Genomic DNA, 18323 nt, shown 5'->3' with positions numbered 1-18323 from the left:
ATATAAGGGTAACATGCTGGAGTCATGGTGGCATTTCAGGAAAGGTCAGGGATCTTCAAATGTCAACCCCATTCATCTTTTCAGAACCACCAGCATCTCTACAATGTAAAAGAGCCATCCGTCCAACATTTAAAGTGATACTTCCGTCAGGATCAATGTTGTGGACCAATTGATAGAGTAAAGAGTATGTGACATTTTGTCCAGTTGAAGTTGATTTACAGTGCTGAACATTTCTTTTATGGCAAAGTTCCCACACCCTCTGGACCCACATATCCTATGATTAGCATCCTCTAATTTCATTCCTGCCACAAACCCCTGCATTGCATCCATCTGACCATTTTCTCTCTTTACTTGAAACATACTTGTTTGGTGTCTGACGTCAGCATCTTTTCACAGCACATTTCTACTCCTCCCTGCTGCTCACCTTCAGTCGCCTCTAACTTCACATTGTCTCCTCCTCTGCTTTGCAGCACCAGCTTTCTTTCTTTTGTGCCCCACACCCCCGTTTCCACTCACGTGCGCTCATGCATTCTGCATCTGCACCGCCACATCCGCCCAGTACTTTTCCTTCACTCCCTTCTCATTTATATTCTTCCCTCCCCAACCCCTTTTCCCCTCCCTCCCTCCTGTTTCTCCCCTTGTGTTTTGCGCTGTCTGGGTCACTCTCAGTGCCTAAAAAAAGCTCCATCCTGCTCTGAGCTCTGTGGTATCACATATCTAGTCTATTACTCTGAGATGCATTCATGAGGTGTTCGACAGATGTATACGGACAAATTAAAGCAATGCACATCTACATTTGTTTACCCAAATGCCTGGGATTTCTATCTTAGATCAGTATTTCCACAACAGAGGAAATCTTTTAGGCATGATAGTTAAGTGAGGAGGCTTTTTGAGTCAGAAAAGACTACAAATCAGGAGTAATACCCTGTAAAACAAGGCAAATTTATTTGAAGAGACACAAAACAAACATTTTATCCACTGTTCATCTTTCACACTAAGACAAGGTTTTGTCAGTTGAATAACAATACGTATAGTAAAATAAGTGAATGCATAAATATTCACCCCCTTCAATCAGTATTTAGTAGATGCACCTCACTAATGTGTGTGGTTAGATCTAAGTCCGACCTACACATCTGGACACTGCAATTTTACTCCATTCTTCTTTGCAAAACTGCTCAAGCTCAGCCAGCTTGCATGGGGATCAGGTGTGAACAGCCCCTCTCAAGTCAAGCCACAAATTCTCTTTTGGACTGAGATCTGGGCTTTGACTTGGCCACTTCAGAACATTTACCTTGTCTTTTAACCATTTCTGTACGCTTCAGGTCACTGTCTTGCTGGGAAGTAAACTTCCCAAGCCGTAGTTCTCTTGCAGGCTGAATAAAACTGTTCTCCCTAGAATTTCCCTATGTTTTGCAGCGTTCATTTTACCCTCCACCTTTGCAACCCTTCCAGGGCCGGCTACCAAGAGGCATCCCCACAGCATGATGCTGCCACCATCAAGGTTCACAGTGGGGATGACGTGCTTGTGGTGATCTCCAAACATAGCATCTTGTGCGATGGCCAATTGTAACTCCACCAGTGTAGTCATAGGTGTCTTGGTGACCTCTCTCACTATTCTCTGGTCACTCAGTTTGTGAGGACGGCCTGATCTAGGCAGATTTATTCCATTTCTAGTTGATGGTTTTAACTGAACTCCGGGGGATGTTCAGGATCTTGGATTTTTTTTATTTTATTCAACCCTTGACTCATACTTTTCTTTCACCTTCCTTTGAGTTACTTGGTGTGTTCTTTTGTCTTCATGGTGTAGTGGTAGCCAGGAATACTGATGCACCAGTGCTGGACCTTCCAGGCACAAGTGTCTCTACACTAATGATCATATTTCAAATTTGATTGCCTCGTTGCCTTACTGGCAGATATCCTTACTTACTACATGCCTGATTTTCTTCCTTCTCATGTCTTGAAATAAAATGTTTGAATGGACTTCAAAGGGGAATATGGCTTCAACTAAAGCTAATGATATATTTTGCTCAAGAAATGAGACAAATATACTTGTGTAGATGTGGGTTTTTGTTGTGTATCATACTGAATGATAAATCATCACCGTGTTCCGGCGACTCCTGCTACCACAGGATGCATCAGTGCTACAGACAGTGGAGAAAGTGGGTTATCCTAGGCTCTGGTTACACTGCAGTGCTCTTCAACACAAACACAGTATGGTATTCAAACAGATGTAATCAAGGCTGCTGTATGAGTTCTACCATTAAATTTGCTCTGACAGAAACATAAGACATATTTCAAAACAGCTGTGATGTACTACAAAGAGTGTGGGACACAATATAGAGCGCTTTCAGTGTCATAGTGCATGCTGGGACATTTCCCAGAGGCTGCACTCTGGTTCAGGTGAGACAGGTGAGAGATTGGTTACATTTTGGATGCTTGATGACAGATGTGCACACATAGTTCTGTCAGCATCTGTGTGACATAAAAGCCTGGGTGCAGTGTGTCAGGCCATGCTGTTCACCTTAATGCCACACACCAAAAATAGAAACTCATTAAAAGCTGTTTTTTCCTTCACTAATCCTGTGCAGATTTTCCCCCGTTGACAGCTCATTAACAAAAACCTCCACATGTCAGTCTGTTTTTGATGCATATTAACAAATGAAGCCACTATCAGTTGCACAAGATTCAAGGTTGAAATCACAGTTTAGAAACTATATTTGCTTTGAACTTTGTCGCCATTTTATGTGTGAGCACACTTTTCAAGGCTTTGTTTGTTACATTTGATGACCTGGATATCAAAAAGAGATTTGAAACACTGACAAATTTCCTCCCTCGTCCTATCTTTAAACACTCTAAACCCATTTGAAAACTGGGTGGCAGATTGCCTTTCTGGACCTGCGCAGGGTCATGTGATGGTCTGTAGAGGTACATCACCAGATGGTCGCTCAAAGAGGGACCAGTCAAGCTTTCAGGGTTAAGGGCAAATCTCTCATCCCCATGTTTTTGGACAAAATAATCCTTTTAAAATACTCTTACAGCAGAGTATGCAGCATTTTTTATATTGTTGGTACAACAAGGTTGATGCAACAGATAATACTGTTGCTCTCCATTGGGAACAATGAAATACATATTAAAGTTATTGAGATCAAAGACCTAAAATATATGTAACAGAGGAGAGAGGAGTCCTTTTGATGAAGAGAAATTAGATGGCAGTACTGGCAATTACTCTGCTTTGTTTTGTTGGAGTGAACTTTGTCAGAGATGGAGCTCAGAAAGGAAACTGAAAAGGCTAATGTTACAGATGTGCACATGAAATATATTATCATGTGTGTAACTCTGAAGAAAGCAGAGCCAGAAGTTTCTGATGAGAAACTTTCTGACCATCTCTCCCCCTGCTGTCATGCAGGCTGTAATCCCATGCGTGGGAGTGCCCTACATACATGCCTCACCATTTTGTTCCTTAGATTATATAATCTTTATAATAATAATAACAATATTATTATTATTGTTATTATTATTATTATTATCATTATTATTGGCTATAATGCCATAAGCAATGGAAAATATTCAGACCTCCTTCACTTTTTTCAAAATTCTCATCAATCTACACTCAGTGCCCCATCATGACAAAGTGAACACAGATTTTTAGAATTTTTTCCTGAAATATCACATTTACATATATTTTCAGAAGCTTTGCAACAACACTTGGAATTTAGCTCAGGTTCCTCCCATTTCTCACTATCTTTGCCGCAATGTTTCTACACCTTGACTGGAGTCGACTTGTGGTAAAATAAATTTATGGACATTATTTGAAAAGGCACCTTCCTCTCTATAGAAGGGACAGAGACAGGATCATTGCAAGGCACAGATCTGAGGAAGACTACAAAAACAATCTAAGCACTGGAGGATCCAAAGAGCACAGTGGCCTTCATAATTCTCAAATAGAAGATGTTTGGCACAGTCGGGACTCTTCCAAGAGTTGGTTGCCTGGCCAAACTGAGCAATCAGGGGAGAAGGGCCCTGGTAAGAAGGGTGGCCAAGAACCTGAGGGTCCCTCTGACTGAGCTCCTGAGATCCTTTGTGGAGATGGGACAAAGTTCAGAAGGACAATCATCACTGCAGCCCTTTGCTGATCTGGACTTATGGCGGAGTGGCTGAGCTTCAATACATTAGAAGAAAACTAGCTTCCATGATGAGCAAATCTTGTAAGACTAATGTTTAGGTAACATGTCAGAGTAGAAGTGTTTATTTGTTGTACCATTAGTTTTGTGTTATAACTTTATTTTCTTTTTGTTTGGACTTTCTCTCTAACAGAGCCTAAGAGTATTATATTATTAGGGTTATTTTAGAGAATTTAAATAAAAATGTAAAAGTCAGCACAATAAATTAGTCAGAAGTTAAAATGTAGATGTTTAAACCAAGCATTGAAGGTGCTGTTATTTTTAGGGACAGCAGGCAGAAAATTAAGTTTTCAAGTTCACAGTTTCACCCTTTGAAGCCATCAAGAGCAGCTTCTGACAGTCAGACATGATGTGCCAATCTTGACTTCCTGTTTCTTTTAACTGCAGGGGATGTGAACGTATGAGGAGCTATTACGCCCCCTAGTGGCTGAAACATTTTAGTTCCTTCTTTAGAATGAACAATTCTTGAATTTGTTCCTCCATCATCAAATAATCACTGAAACAGACACGACAATGCACAACCTGCATTCAAATCTAAATACATTTCTCTTGTATTTTTGCTATTTTTACATAAACACAAAAGTATGCCATATTAAGAAGAATAACATTTCAGTAACTGTGTAAGGGTGTGCTTTACCTGAAATATGTTCAATAAATTTACTGAAAATCTGGAGTGAATTAAGCTTTATCAACGACTCTAATTCAGTTTCCACAGAGCTTTCTATCATGTTTTTTCTTAGATTTCACCTTATACCAGTATGGGAATAATAGATAAATACTACTGAACAAAAAAATCTTTGTTTTTAGAATATCAGCTTTCCAAAGGGTTTGGGCTGTTGCTCATTTTATGGACAATGAAAGAAATCTGTTAAATTTAGAGCAATTCTGTGGGAAATGTCAACTTACATTAAGGATTGATAACAAGATGATAAAAGCCATTCCAGTCTGCTTGAGATCAACAGTTAAAGATCACATTATCCACTCTAATGTCTCACCTGGACTGAGACAGTTCCTCATCGAAGGTGCTGACTTCTGTGATAATAAATATACCAACAATTTATTAGACATATTTGGCTACATCAGTTTGTCCCTAACCCAATTAAAAGAAAAAAAAATGTCCTTCAGAAATATGAGGAGAAAGAAATCCGATGAATAAGGAAAAGATGAAAAAGAGGTGGGCTTTAACTTCCTGAGACCCAAGCTTTTGTTTGGAATGTATTTTAGTTTCTCTCACTTATTTTGGATAAGCAAAAAACCTAAAGCCCTGTCCTAGAACAGGAAGTCGTTTTCACCAAAAGATATTTCTGCACATGAAGACGAGAGGCTTTCCTTACCGTACAACACACAACATTTTTGAAATACATTCAAGTCTGTTTCACCCAGTTGGAAGGGCTCACTCTATCGGTAAGGCCAGGGATTAACTACATTTCCGCTAAAAGTTCTGGAGGTTTTTGGAAATTCCCTTTAAAGTGATCAGAGATTTCCAAAATATACAGTATATCATCTTAAGTTTCCCAAAATTAACAAGACATTACCAAAACCAAAATCTACTAAATTCCAAAATATCCCTTAAAAGACGCCCCAAAATGTCTTCCAATATTCCCCAAGCATTTCAGTTAACTTTTTTGAAAAGCCTTAAGAAAAACATAAAAAAAAAAAAAAAAAAAAAAAAAAAGAAAGAAATCACCAAAGTTCCATTAAAGTTCTGGAAATTTTTCAGCCAAGTTCCCCAAATTTCAAAGCAAATTCCATTAAATTTCTGATCAAATTCACCTAATTTACAAATAAATTCCCCCCAAATTCCATGGAAAATTATAGAAAACTTCAAAACAAATTTCATCAGATAAAGTACCTAAAATTTCAGGAAAATACGAAATGAAATTCCCTACCCAGAATTCAAATTATATTCCAAAACCCTTTGAAATAAATTCCCCAAATTTCCAGAATGTACCAAGAAATGTCAGTGCACACTAACCCCCATAATTTTCAAGAAAAATCCTGAAAATCACAAAGAAAATCCTCTGGACATCCCAGGCAACACACTTAATTTGTTTGGAAATTCTGGACAGTTACTTTAAAAATTCTATAGCAGAATCAACTACTATTTTGTAGGTAAGCCGGAATGTAACGAACACTCTATAGACCTTCATTCATTTAACTCGCACCAATCTTCACATATTACCCTTACTGATAAACTTCTAGTGCATAAATATAGTAAACTTGCTATGCTATATCTACTGTCTGCCCCTCCTCCACTTTCAATGAAGCAATTTTCCACTGCCTTGTAATACTTAATATTAAATGTCAATGTCCTCCTTCAAAGACAAGATAGCCTTCCTGTACAGCAAAACATGTTATTTTATTGCATTTCTGATATCTACATGTGGCCATTAATCAACGCCAACAATGTTTGAATGACACTAATTTATTCATTTATTCAAATAAAAACATGTCTTCAATCAAACTTCCGTTTTTCCACTCTTCCTACCACAATCTTTATCTTTTTAGGACATTTTCAAATCAACTTCTGCCCTTAGAGCTGTACTTTGACCCCAATGCAGAACCGCACCCTTCTTTATAATAGGCGAGCGGCTTTCTTGTTGCCATGAATGACACCCTAACAGCCAATCAGATTCTCTAACGGGCGCAAAGGCGGGACTTCCTTTACAGTACTGCCAATTTTTCAACATGGCGACTGTGTAGCTCGGTCGAGAGTGTGGGGCCAACCGCGTAGAAGTTAAACTAGTTTAGCTTTAATTCAGTTGTAGATAGTGTATTTTCACACAGTTGAGTGTATTTGGAGTGCAGCCTACTGGAAATGAAGGGAAAAGAGCGGTCCCCGGTGAAGAAACGCCCCCGGGCGCCAGATGATAGCAGAGACCGAGGAGGAAGCCACCCGAGCAGCAAGAAGACCGCCCTGTCGACGGTTGGAAATAACAACGGTAACGGCTCAGCTCAAAGCGGCGCTTCATCCAGGAGGAGTTTGCACAATGACAAAAGAGACATGAGGGACTCAGACGGACACAATTCATCCAGTCGGGCTGGTGGCGGTTACGACTACGGAGTTGTCCCGGCGAGCAAACCGTATGGTGGCGCTGACATCTCCGCGGAAACATCCAGGTCCAGTTCACGCAGCGACCCTCGGCCTCCGTCAAACCCTGAGAGTGAGTACAAAACTCTGAAAATAAGTGAACTGGGCTCACAGCTCAACGACGAGGAGATAGAGGATGGACTATTTCACGAGTTTAAGAGGTTTGGTGACGTCAGTGTGAGAATAGGAAGAGAAAACGACGAGAAGGTGGCGTATGTGAACTTTAGGAGGCCCGAGGACGCACGAGCGGCCAAACACGCCCGTGGCAGACTGGTGCTGTACGACCGGCCTCTGAAAATAGAGACAGTTTACATGAACAGACGAAGAAGTCGCTCCCCCGTTTCAAAAGACAATTACCCCTCAGGACAGAGACACCTCCACTCCCAGAGACAGCTGTCCCCTACGGGTCTAGGGTACAGGGACTACCGGCTTCAGCAGCTGGCGCTGGGCCGTCTCCCCCCTCCCCCTCCGCCACCTCACATACGAGACCTGGAAAGAGACAGAGATTTTTCAATTTATGATGCAAGGAATAGGCCCCCGTTCATTCCTGAATGTGCTGTTTACCGTGATGAAGAGCTGATTAACCAAGAGGATGACCAGAGGGCGAACAGGACTTTGTTTCTGGGGAAGCTGGACATTAGTGTGACCGAGAGTGACCTGAGGAGGGCGTTTGACAGGTTTGGAGTGATAACTGAAGTAGACATAAAGCGGCCAGTGAGAGGCCAGAACAACACCTATGGATTTATCAAGTTTGAGAATCTTGACATGGCTCATCGTGCCAAAGTAGCCATGGCAGGGAAAGTGGTGGGCCACAATCCAATCAAAATTGGCTATGGTAAACCTACACCCACCACCAGGCTGTGGGTGGGGGGACTTGGACCCTGGGTTCCTCTAGCTGCACTAGCAAAGGAGTTTGACCGCTTTGGGACCATCAGGACTATTGACTACAGAAAGGGTGAGGTGTGGGCTTACATTCAGTATGAAAGTTTGGACGCTGCTCAGGCTGCATATACTCACATGAGGGGCTTTCCTCTGGGAGGCCCTGAAAGGAGACTCAGGGTGGACTTTGCAGACACGGAGCACCGCTACCAGCAGCAGCAGTATGTGCAGCTTCCTCTCCCCTTGCCGCACTATGACTTAGTTCCTGAACCTTTTGCTCACCGTCTTACTGACTCAGTTAGAGTAAGAGAGAGGTCTCCTCCACTCCCTGCTCGCTTCAGGGACAGAGATCTGTACCCTGGTGAGTGGTCGAACCTCGGTGTCCACGACAGGATGCGGGGCCCCTGCTTTGATCCTCTAGATCGTCTGGAGAGGCGTTCCCGTGAGACCTGGTCACTTGAGCAAGAACGAGAGTTGCAAAGCAGAGATCTGAGCCGCAAAAGGAGACATTTGGATGATGGTTTCAGGCCAGATCATTCACCTGATATGAATGAATTTAATCTCCGTCGTCATGGCAGCTCATTAGAGCGCAGCCCTGGAGGGAGCAGCAGAGATGGGGGGCGCTACAGTGACCCTGAACGTCTCCCTCGCTCTGGTAGAACCACCCCCATCAGAGAACGCCAGGAAACTGGAGACAGGAGAAGGAGGACACTCAGCCCAGCAGAGCCAGGCTCCTGCTCTGAGAAAGAACGCAAACACAAAGTAAATGACTCCACTAAAAGCCCAGTTAAAAAAGAGGATCGCCCAGGACATTCCTCCTCCTCCTCCTCGTCCTCTTCCTCTAAGTCTGCTCAGCAATCCAAAACAGCAGCTACAAACCAGAAACTGAGTCAGGTCTGGCAGGGCGTCCTCCTTCTAAAGAACAGCAGCTTTCCCACATCACTGCACCTGCTGGAGGGGGACCTGTCGGTTGCAACCAGCCTCTTGGTTGAGGGCTCAACAGGGGGTCAAGTGTCCCAGCTGAAGATCAGCCAGCGCCTGCGCCTGGACAAGCCCAAGCTGGATGAGGTATCTCGTCGAATCAAAGCAGCTGGCTCCACTGGATACTCCATCCTCCTCGCAGTTCCTGGGAAATCTGAAGACGGAAGCGCCCAGGATGCCAGCAACTCAACGGAGCGGCCGCTAAAGAACCTGGTGTTCTACCTGAAGCAGAAGGAGGCAGCAGGGATCATCAGCCTCCCTGTGGGTGGGAGCCGTGACAAGGATCAAGGAGGAGTCCTTCACGCATTTCCCCCTTGTGAGTTCTCGCAGCAGTTCTTGGATGCCTCTGCCAAAGCTTTTGCCAAATCAGAGGACGACTACATGTTGATGGTCATTATAAGAGGAGCATCATGAGGAAAAAAGGGCAAATTAAGATGATTCTTTTTCCATTCATGAACTGTTAAATTGTGAGTTGTAAAACAGATGACAGGGTCTGCATGATAGTTTGTATCTCATTCTTTTGAAGGTTAATTAAAAAGAAAGTCACGTTAAATTGAATACATTTGATAAATTGTTGGAACTAATGATTTAAGTGACATGCTGCCTTCTGCTATTTACCAGTAGTTATCAGATAAACACATCCCCTTAAGGATACTCTGCCAAAAGTAACTCAGAGCAGCTCTGTGAATCAATTCTATAAGTTGCCTTATCTCATTTGAAAAGACACTCAAATCCTTTGTCATTTCATATAATGCCTGCCAATAACAAAAACAGAATACAAGATTCAACACTGAGTGTTCAGTCTTTTTTCTTCATGTATTCCCAGCATAGATTTAACTGGTCAGTAACAACAGATTTGTAGTACTGTAATGTTTGTACAGCCAGGAAATGAAAGAGTTAAGTCAAATTCATGTACATAGAATATTTATCTTGATTCAGGAAATGTCCTTGCCCTGAAGCTTTCCCATTCTCATTAATATTTCATTCTTAAAATGCACATTTGCATCACTCTGCTGACAAAGTAACAACAGCTCTTATTTTGTCAGTTTGGCCAGTATTTGTTTAGAAAATGTGAAAAATGAATTGTATAAATCTCCTGATATTTGGCTTTATGAAATGTTATTCATGTTTGCTAAAAAAGCATACATAGGAGTTTTAAGAGATATACTAGATTGAAACCATTAATATAGATGGTTCTATCTGAACCACATCTGGAGGTAAAGTGACATCACAAGGTGAAATGAATAGGTTTTTCATTTCTGGTACATGTTTGAAGAGGTGGACTCAAGCTGCAAGCTCCTGCCCTATCATGATATGGGTAAACATGCTAACTTTTCAACAGATAAATTATTGAAATTTTGGAAAAAAAAAAAAAAGAGTTTTCATTTCTGTTTATTTTTGGCAAAAAGGTGTACAGATTCTCATGGGTAATATTCTGGACAGAGACAGATGACAGTTTAATCTATGATAGAGCTACTGGGTAAGATCTTGGAAAATCAGTTTTTGGATCTTAAAAATGCACTACATTTGTTAAAATTAAATAATTCATCATATTAATGTTAGCCCAAATCCAAAGATTATCGGCATTTAAGTTCAACATACAAATTTTAAAGTTATAGTAACCAAATTTTGGAAATTGATGAATGAAAATGACAACTAAGAAATGATCTTTGCTCTAAATATTACCATTGTTTTTAACAAAGCTAAATGAAACATTTTGCAAAGCTCCTGCCAATTTTTACTTTGAATACCATGTGCAAAGGAGGGTTGCTCTTGTGTCTGCCTCTTTTATTACCTGGTTCTTGCATCATTCTGTTTGGTTAAGCAGTAATTGGTTGCTTAAATTTTCTTTCTTATGCTATAATCCACTAACTACCCCAACAAAGCATGAACTATAAATAATGAGAATACAGAGTGTATAAATACAGAGCTTTATGTATGCCATGCACATGTCTAATAACTGATCAGGAGTCCATAAGTGGAAATTGTTGCTATGCTAACACCTGGACTTGTATGATTGAAAACCTCTGAATGATCAGAGGAGAGACCTCCAGTGGCCTTAAACGCCTTCCTCTGAGCGGACTGTTAATGATTGTTTTTTATGATTTGATTTGAGTTCTGTGTTTCAAATGGAAAAAGAGAAAAAAAGATCTGTGCTGTATACTCAGGATATCTGAAGAGAGAATGGAGAACATCAGTGCTCGAGGGCCTTTGAAGTAAACCTGTCAGAAAAAAACCAAAGTGCATCATGCACTTCATTTTGTCTCAATAAATTTACTTTTTCGTGGGAAACACAAAGTGCCTCGGAAGACAACTTTTGTGACCTTTTCTGTTCTTGGAATTGTCTATCAAACTCTAAAGGCTTTATCACTTTGACAGCAGGAGTCGTCGCAGCAGAAAGGAGAAGAGAGGAGGTGTGAGAATGGAGGGGCGTCAGCCTCTGTTCTATATTTCAGTTTGTTGATCATTTGTTTGAATGACCTCTTTGTGAGGAGCTTTCATGTGACAGATAGAAATGTGGCCCTACTTTAATATTATTTTCAGCACGTCTGTGAAGGCAAACTTCAGTCACTATGTTTCGACAGCAGCATGGCTTTTCCTCAGTCTCCTCTGGCCTGTGCGTCCAGAGTTGTGGCTGAGAACAAGCAAAGATCCCATCTCCTCCCTGGTTCATCACTCAAGTTCAGGCAAAATTGCCTTGGTCTTCATCTTTTAGCGCCTCAGAGGAGCCACAGCAGCACTCTTCTTTGTCATCGGGCCCCAGCAGCAAACACACACTGTTGTTTCAGCGCTGCGGCAGCTAAAGGAGGAGCCGTGTTGATTTTGTTTAGGTGCTTATTGTTCTTGCATTGGAGTTTTGAAGAAGAAATCTGTGCTCTGAGTGTCTCACCTTGTGTCGGAGGAGAGGTGGAGACAGTGAGACAGCTACTGAAAGGAAACAGCACAGCAGAAGAATAATTACCTCCTAACCTTAGCTAAAATGTTGTAACACTTTTAACACTGTGCCAAACAGCATATGAAAGCAAAGTCAAACTGCTGCAGGATGTTTATCATGAAGACAGAGTGTTCGTGCCTGAGCTCCTTCAGACTAACGGACCTGAGCAGTAGCCCTGTTTCTCCACGTTTCCGAGGCAGGGAATCTAGGTTTGAGTTTGTCCCTGGCTGTGTTCTCTGCTGGTCCACAGGTGAAGTATAGGATGGCCAAAGCTGCTGACAGGGGTACGTATCCAAATGTTTGCCTGCAAACACACTGGAGTTTATTTAAGGGTTGGTGAAAAGGTTAAAGGATACCACTAAGCTTATTGACTAAAGTAAATACAATATTAAAGTCTTTGGTACATTCAGGGAAGATTTTATACTTAGTTATGGGATCTTATTTATGCAAATTACCTGTTAGCGTCCATTGGTTAATATTTTATAGTAAACAAAGCATTCTGCAAATTGTCCTTAGGTTTGGACATTTTTTTTTTCTTAAAACCTCCCAAAATGCCACAACTACTTATCCAAAAAACATGTTTATCATTTCACTAGTCAAAACAAAACAAAACAAAAAAAAAAAACATCCTTAACCTTTAATAGCACAGATGTAGGCTTACTGAAATTAAGAACCAAAGTTAGATAGCTTAAAAGAAGGTGTGGACACCGCTCCATAACCAGAGGCAGAGGGAGTAATACATTAATGTTCAACTACAGCAAATCAAAGTATTTAGATAAAATAAGGAAAAGCTACTTGAACTGTAACATAACTAAAGTCTTATATACCGTACATTGTTATTTAATCATGGCATGGTTTCTACTACTTTATAATATGTGGTTAGATGAAGATAACGTTAATTTTCAGACAAAATGAAGTTTTATAAAGTCACTGTGAAGTAACAAGCAACTACAGCGACTGTAGTAAAGACTAACATTAGAGTTTTCCAAAGTTCAACCACTAGTCATAACTAAACACCAGAAATAAAACCTTCAAATACAAGAGATGTGAAATTAAAAAATAAAAATAAAATAAAAATTCTTTAGAATTCAAAGTTTTACATTTCAAAAGTTTGCTGTCAGTAGTGCCCAAGCATGAATGTAAGCTGTGTACTTCAGTTTCCAGTCTAAAATGTAGTTAAAACAAATGTTTTAAGTTGGTGAGAAGTCATCATCTCAGTAAAAGTCAGAAATGTAATGACTTTAAAGGACTTAGCCAAAAGAGTTGGTAAGATATTTTGAGAAGCTCAAATTTGACCTGGTGGATGTGTAAAGCTCTGTCAGCATCAGCTTCATTTTCTTTGGTTCAGCAAACACTTTCATATGACTGGTTTTTAAAGGGACCCTTACGTATCAAACACATCATCATAATTAGATCAACATTGTGGTTTCTTTTTGTATGCTGTACAAAATCAATCGAAACATAAAACGTCTACAATTTTTACAAAAGATGAAAAATCAATTCACATCTGCTGCCGTTGTTGTGCAATACTCTGGTTGCGTTGTTCTGACATTCACCTTGGTTACACTGACTTCTACCTTATTGTCTGTCAGAACGACATCCAGCAGGAAAAACAATACAACCATTTGACTTTACTGCCCAGAGATCATCCCACAACAATGACAGCTCACGTGATTTTATTTTTAAAATTACCTGAAAATGTAGAGATCAGTTTTGTTACTTTGTACAGCATACATAGTTCCTTTTATGTTTTTTTTGTTTAGTTTATTTAACACATTAATTAAAGCACAGTCAGACAGAAAAAAGTGAATACAAGTAAATCACATTTACAGGTGAGGTAGAAACCCATTTAAGATCAACAATACAACACTACAGCAAACAAAATACAACAATCAAAAAAGAGAGGGCTATTGTTTATGATATAAAACAACATCAATTAACAAAGGTTTAAGAGATCCCACCTTGAAACACTATTTTCCCTATTCAGTCTTTAAGTACACTTCTCATAAATTAAAGGGATATATTCAGTTTATATATTTACTATTACAGAATGATAAGTCTGAATAATATAGTGAATAGCTGCATGTGCAAATCCAGCAAAACAAAATCCCATTAAAAACATCACAAATTTAAACAGTATTAGAATACCAGTGTGATAAGGAGTTTGAAAGTGAAAATCAGCACTTGTGTAGGATTTGATCACTTTTAAATGAACTCATCAGCAAATAAAAGTGAAGTACTCTTTCAAAGTTTGTAAATGTTTGATCATGAGCCTGTAGTAATAATTTGTCTAGTATTTCAGGTGTCAGGTCAAAAGACTCGCATCCATCTGCAGAGGACCTGAACGAGCCCTGTGAGCCTCAACAGACTCTGATGGTGATTAACGCAAATTAAACAGTCACATCAAGATGACCAAATCAACAGCCCGGTGAGTACTTTATATAAATATGAATGTCTGTACATTTTATATTGTGTTTCATGTTCATGATGCTGCTTGTATTTTTTGAGCTTTAATAAAGTTCTAAGACAGAATCTAGTGTTGTGTTTTCTTTTCATATCAATTTTGACTGATTCAAAGTTAGAGTAAAGTTAGATTAAAGTTAGAGTGCTATGAGCTTTACAATATAACAGAAAACATGAGTCAGTTCAGTTTTATAGACATTCTGTCCTGTAGAGGGCATTGTTGGATTGGGTTTTATTCATTTGCTACAGTGCTTGAAATGATGTTTTACCCAAAGGGAGAAATTAAACCGCATTAGGGGCATTCGTGTAATCATGTAATCAAGTTGATTTATATTTGACCTGTGAAGAATTGATAATGACAAATTCTTTGGCATTGAATTAAATATTAGGAATTGATACCTGAATAACCTGAAGCAACAATCAATACGAATATGGTTTTAAGAGTGACAAAAGAGAGGGCAACATTTGTGATTTAGTTTTGGTAAATTTAATCCACCCAGACGTTCAGAGAGAACCCAGTTTAACCGATAATGACAAAATTACCAAGCACAGGCACAGATAGGAACCATTACAGTTGCTGTATTTATCAATATTTTCCTGTTTTTATTTCTTCAAAGTGTGCAAATTAATTGAGAAAAGTAAAACATACACTCAGTGTGACCTCAGACTGGTAAAGATCAAATCTGGCCTGTAAAATTGACCAGCTGGTGACTGTATGAGCAGGTTCTAAATTAAACTACAGTTTTGTTTTTTAACAGTTCAAAGGCAGTGACTACGTTTCAACCCCTGATGGTCTGCGTAAGTGAACACAATGTTTAATTTACTTTAAACCCTAACAGAAAGAGGGTCTTTAATGTTCAATCAGTTTTATTTGAACTTAGAAAATCCAAATGACCTCAAAAACAGAGTCAGGCTTTCCCTTGACAATGGCATCCTATAACTCTTTATAATCAGTGTGGAAAAATTTGTGACTTAATAGTTTCAAAGTTATGCACTTTTACAAAACATTTAGGTATTTATTACTTTAACAACAGAACGGGTCAAATGAAAAAATATATTTTTTAATTAAATGACCCATGCATCAGATCTTTTAGGGTGAACTGCTTTCTGAGTTCTTAATCCTCTTCCTCTTCCTCCCTCAGCTTGTATCATGAAGGTTTTAGTGTTACAGAGTCAGGGGGGTGCAGGGGGCATCATAAGTCAGAGTGGTATTTGTTTCATTGAGCATTTTGTTCATGGTTTGCTCATTAATCTTTGGTTATTTGTTGTGATTCCTACAACAACAAAAAAATCTGTCTACATTCAAGTTTCTAATATTAAAACCTCATAAACGATGGTTAAGAAAATCTGCTGGTTATTAATCGTAACGATGTATCTTTTACACTCTGAATGTTCTTGCTGGCTTTTTCCAGCAAGGAGGAATATGTCAAATCATTTTCAGTTGGAAGAGCATAAAGATCAAGCTTTGAACTGAGTAGATTTGAACAGGTTTGAATATTAAGAAGAAACTGTAAAATCTTAATTTAGCTAGAAAGCCACAAAGACCAGAATGAAAAAATTGTTGGGTTTAAAGGAAATATAGACACCAGCACTGTAAACAGCCAAACGCTAGCTGACCAATCTAAATGCTTAGAAAATTCAAAGTAGTCTGGTATCTTTTTCCAGCTATAAATGTTTTCTAGATGAATTAAATCATCATGTTAAGCATTTATATAGATGTTTATCATGTTTGTATGATTTTGTTCACATCACATTAATAACAACACATCAAGATTATCGTAGCATAGTGTATTGTATTGTGGCAAATTTCTGTATCCTTTTCAGCCTATGGTTTATTGAATATAGCACAAAGAAAAAATATTATATGTTCAGAATTTCAAGCAGGGAGCATGTTCCAAAAAAGTTGGGACAGGAGTATTTTTAATATTTTGGAAGACCACCTTTTCTGCTAACAACACGGAAAGCATGGGGACTGAAAATGCCAATTATTAAAGTACTGAAAGTGGAATTCTTTCCCATTTTTGGTTAATGTACACCTTAGGTTGATTATTAAAGCAAGGTTTCCATTGTTGTATTTTGCACTCCTTAGTGTGCCATACATTTTCAATGGGAGACAGGTCTTGGACTCTTTATTGCAAAAATATGTTGTTTTAACTTGTGCAGAGTATGGCTTGAAATTGACATTGAAATAGGCAGGGATGCTCCTGAAAAGACAGCTGGATAAACTCAAAACTTTTTGGTGTCCTTAAAGGGGAGAAACAAAATGTGGGGCCCACTGAAGTGAAGAAAATCATGGTCCATTGTAAAGTAAATCTGTGATAACCATGATTTATTGTAAACCTGAATAATTGTCACTCGTATTAAAGCAATAATAATAACAGTAATAATAATAATTGTATGTATTTATGCCGTAGTACAATATATTTCTTTTTTTCAAAATTTAAACAGAAACAAAATTACCTTTTTATTGGTCATATTTACAATGTGGGTGGGCACACTGACAAAACCATTTGGAAATTAATGTCAGACTTCAGAGCTAAGCCATGCACACCCGTCAGGTTGCCAGAGAATAAAGTAGAAGAAAAAAATGAGGAAAAAATTATTAATTTCAAAAAGAGACATTAAGGTCAAAATTGGCAAAAGTTGGTTAAAAGTGGCAAAATTTAAAGCGAAAAGTGGCTATAGAGTTGTAAAAACGAGTTAAAACAGAAAAAAGTGGCACAAATGTGAAGGGCTCAAGAATGGGCAAGATACTGTGAAAAGCGGTTGAAATGAGGCAAAAATGATTACAAGCGCCAAAAATAATCAGAAGTGTCAAAAATGGTTTTAGAGTGGCAATAATGGACTAAAGGGGAAAACTGGGCAAAAAAAGCCAAAATGGGAAGCTAAAGTAGAGAAAATTTAGCAGTGGCAAACGGGCAATGAAAGGCAAAAAGTGGTTAAAAGAGGCAAAAATGGGTCTAATGTCAGCAAAATGGGCAGTGACAGTGATGAAAAGGGGTTAAAAGTGGCACAAATAAACAATTAGAACAACAGAACCCAATATTAGCACTGCAGTTTTCAGCTTCAAATCGAGGTAACTGTTAGCCAGGATGCTAGCACCAGTGGTCCAACAACACCTGCATTGATATAATCAAGAAATCAGAAAGGGGGGAGGGGCCATTCTTCGGGGTTTTCATTGACCCAGCCAATGCTGGGCAGGCCTGCTCATGCCATAGGCACTAATACGCTGCACATCATAAGAGATACTGGCAGAGCTGATAACGGTCTGGATGTACAGTGTTAACTGACGATGTTTTCAAAAGTGTTACTGAGATCACGTTGCTCCATCCATCACAGAATGATCATTTCTAGAGCAGTGCTGTCTGAGGGACTGAACTTGCGTGCAGCAAGTTCTCCAGATCTTCTGACTCTTCTGATGCTATTATGGACTTTAAATGATGAAGTCTCTGAATTCCTTGTGATTCAGAGGATCACTGTTATAAGCTGTTGGACCATTTGCTTGTGCAGTCTTTGACAAAGTTGGGAACCTTGCACTGTTGTTTATTGTGAACAACTGGGCCTTTCAGGAGTGCTCCTTTAACACCACATCATGAAACTATCACCTGTTACAAATCAACCTACTCTGCTGTGGAGGGTTCCAGGTGTTTTTTGAGTATTCCACAACTTTTAAAGCATTTTCTCCCCCCGGTTCCAGCTTTTTTAGAATATGTCTTTGACATCAAATTCAGAATTTGTGTATTTTAAAAACAAAAATAAAGGGGCGCACACGGTCCAGTGGTTAGGTTGCACT

At 39.3% G+C, this 18323-nt stretch overlaps 1 protein-coding gene across 1 annotated transcript; it reads left to right on the top strand.

Moving 5' to 3' along the window:
* The first annotated feature begins 6863 nt into the window (after positions 1–6863).
* On the top strand, positions 6864–14599 carry LOC121506868 (RNA-binding protein 15-like). The gene has a single exon (XM_041782839.1). It carries the CDS (start codon positions 7000–7002, stop codon positions 9544–9546), a length of 2547 nt encoding a protein of 848 aa, XP_041638773.1. The 5' UTR covers positions 6864–6999; the 3' UTR covers positions 9547–14599.
* The last annotated feature ends 3724 nt before the right edge of the window (positions 14600–18323 follow it).

The sequence above is a fragment of the Cheilinus undulatus genome, linkage group 3 (assembly GCF_018320785.1).
Source record: "Cheilinus undulatus linkage group 3, ASM1832078v1, whole genome shotgun sequence".
Lineage (NCBI taxonomy): Eukaryota > Metazoa > Chordata > Actinopteri > Labriformes > Labridae > Cheilinus > Cheilinus undulatus.
This window is presented reverse-complemented; position numbering and strand designations above follow the sequence as displayed.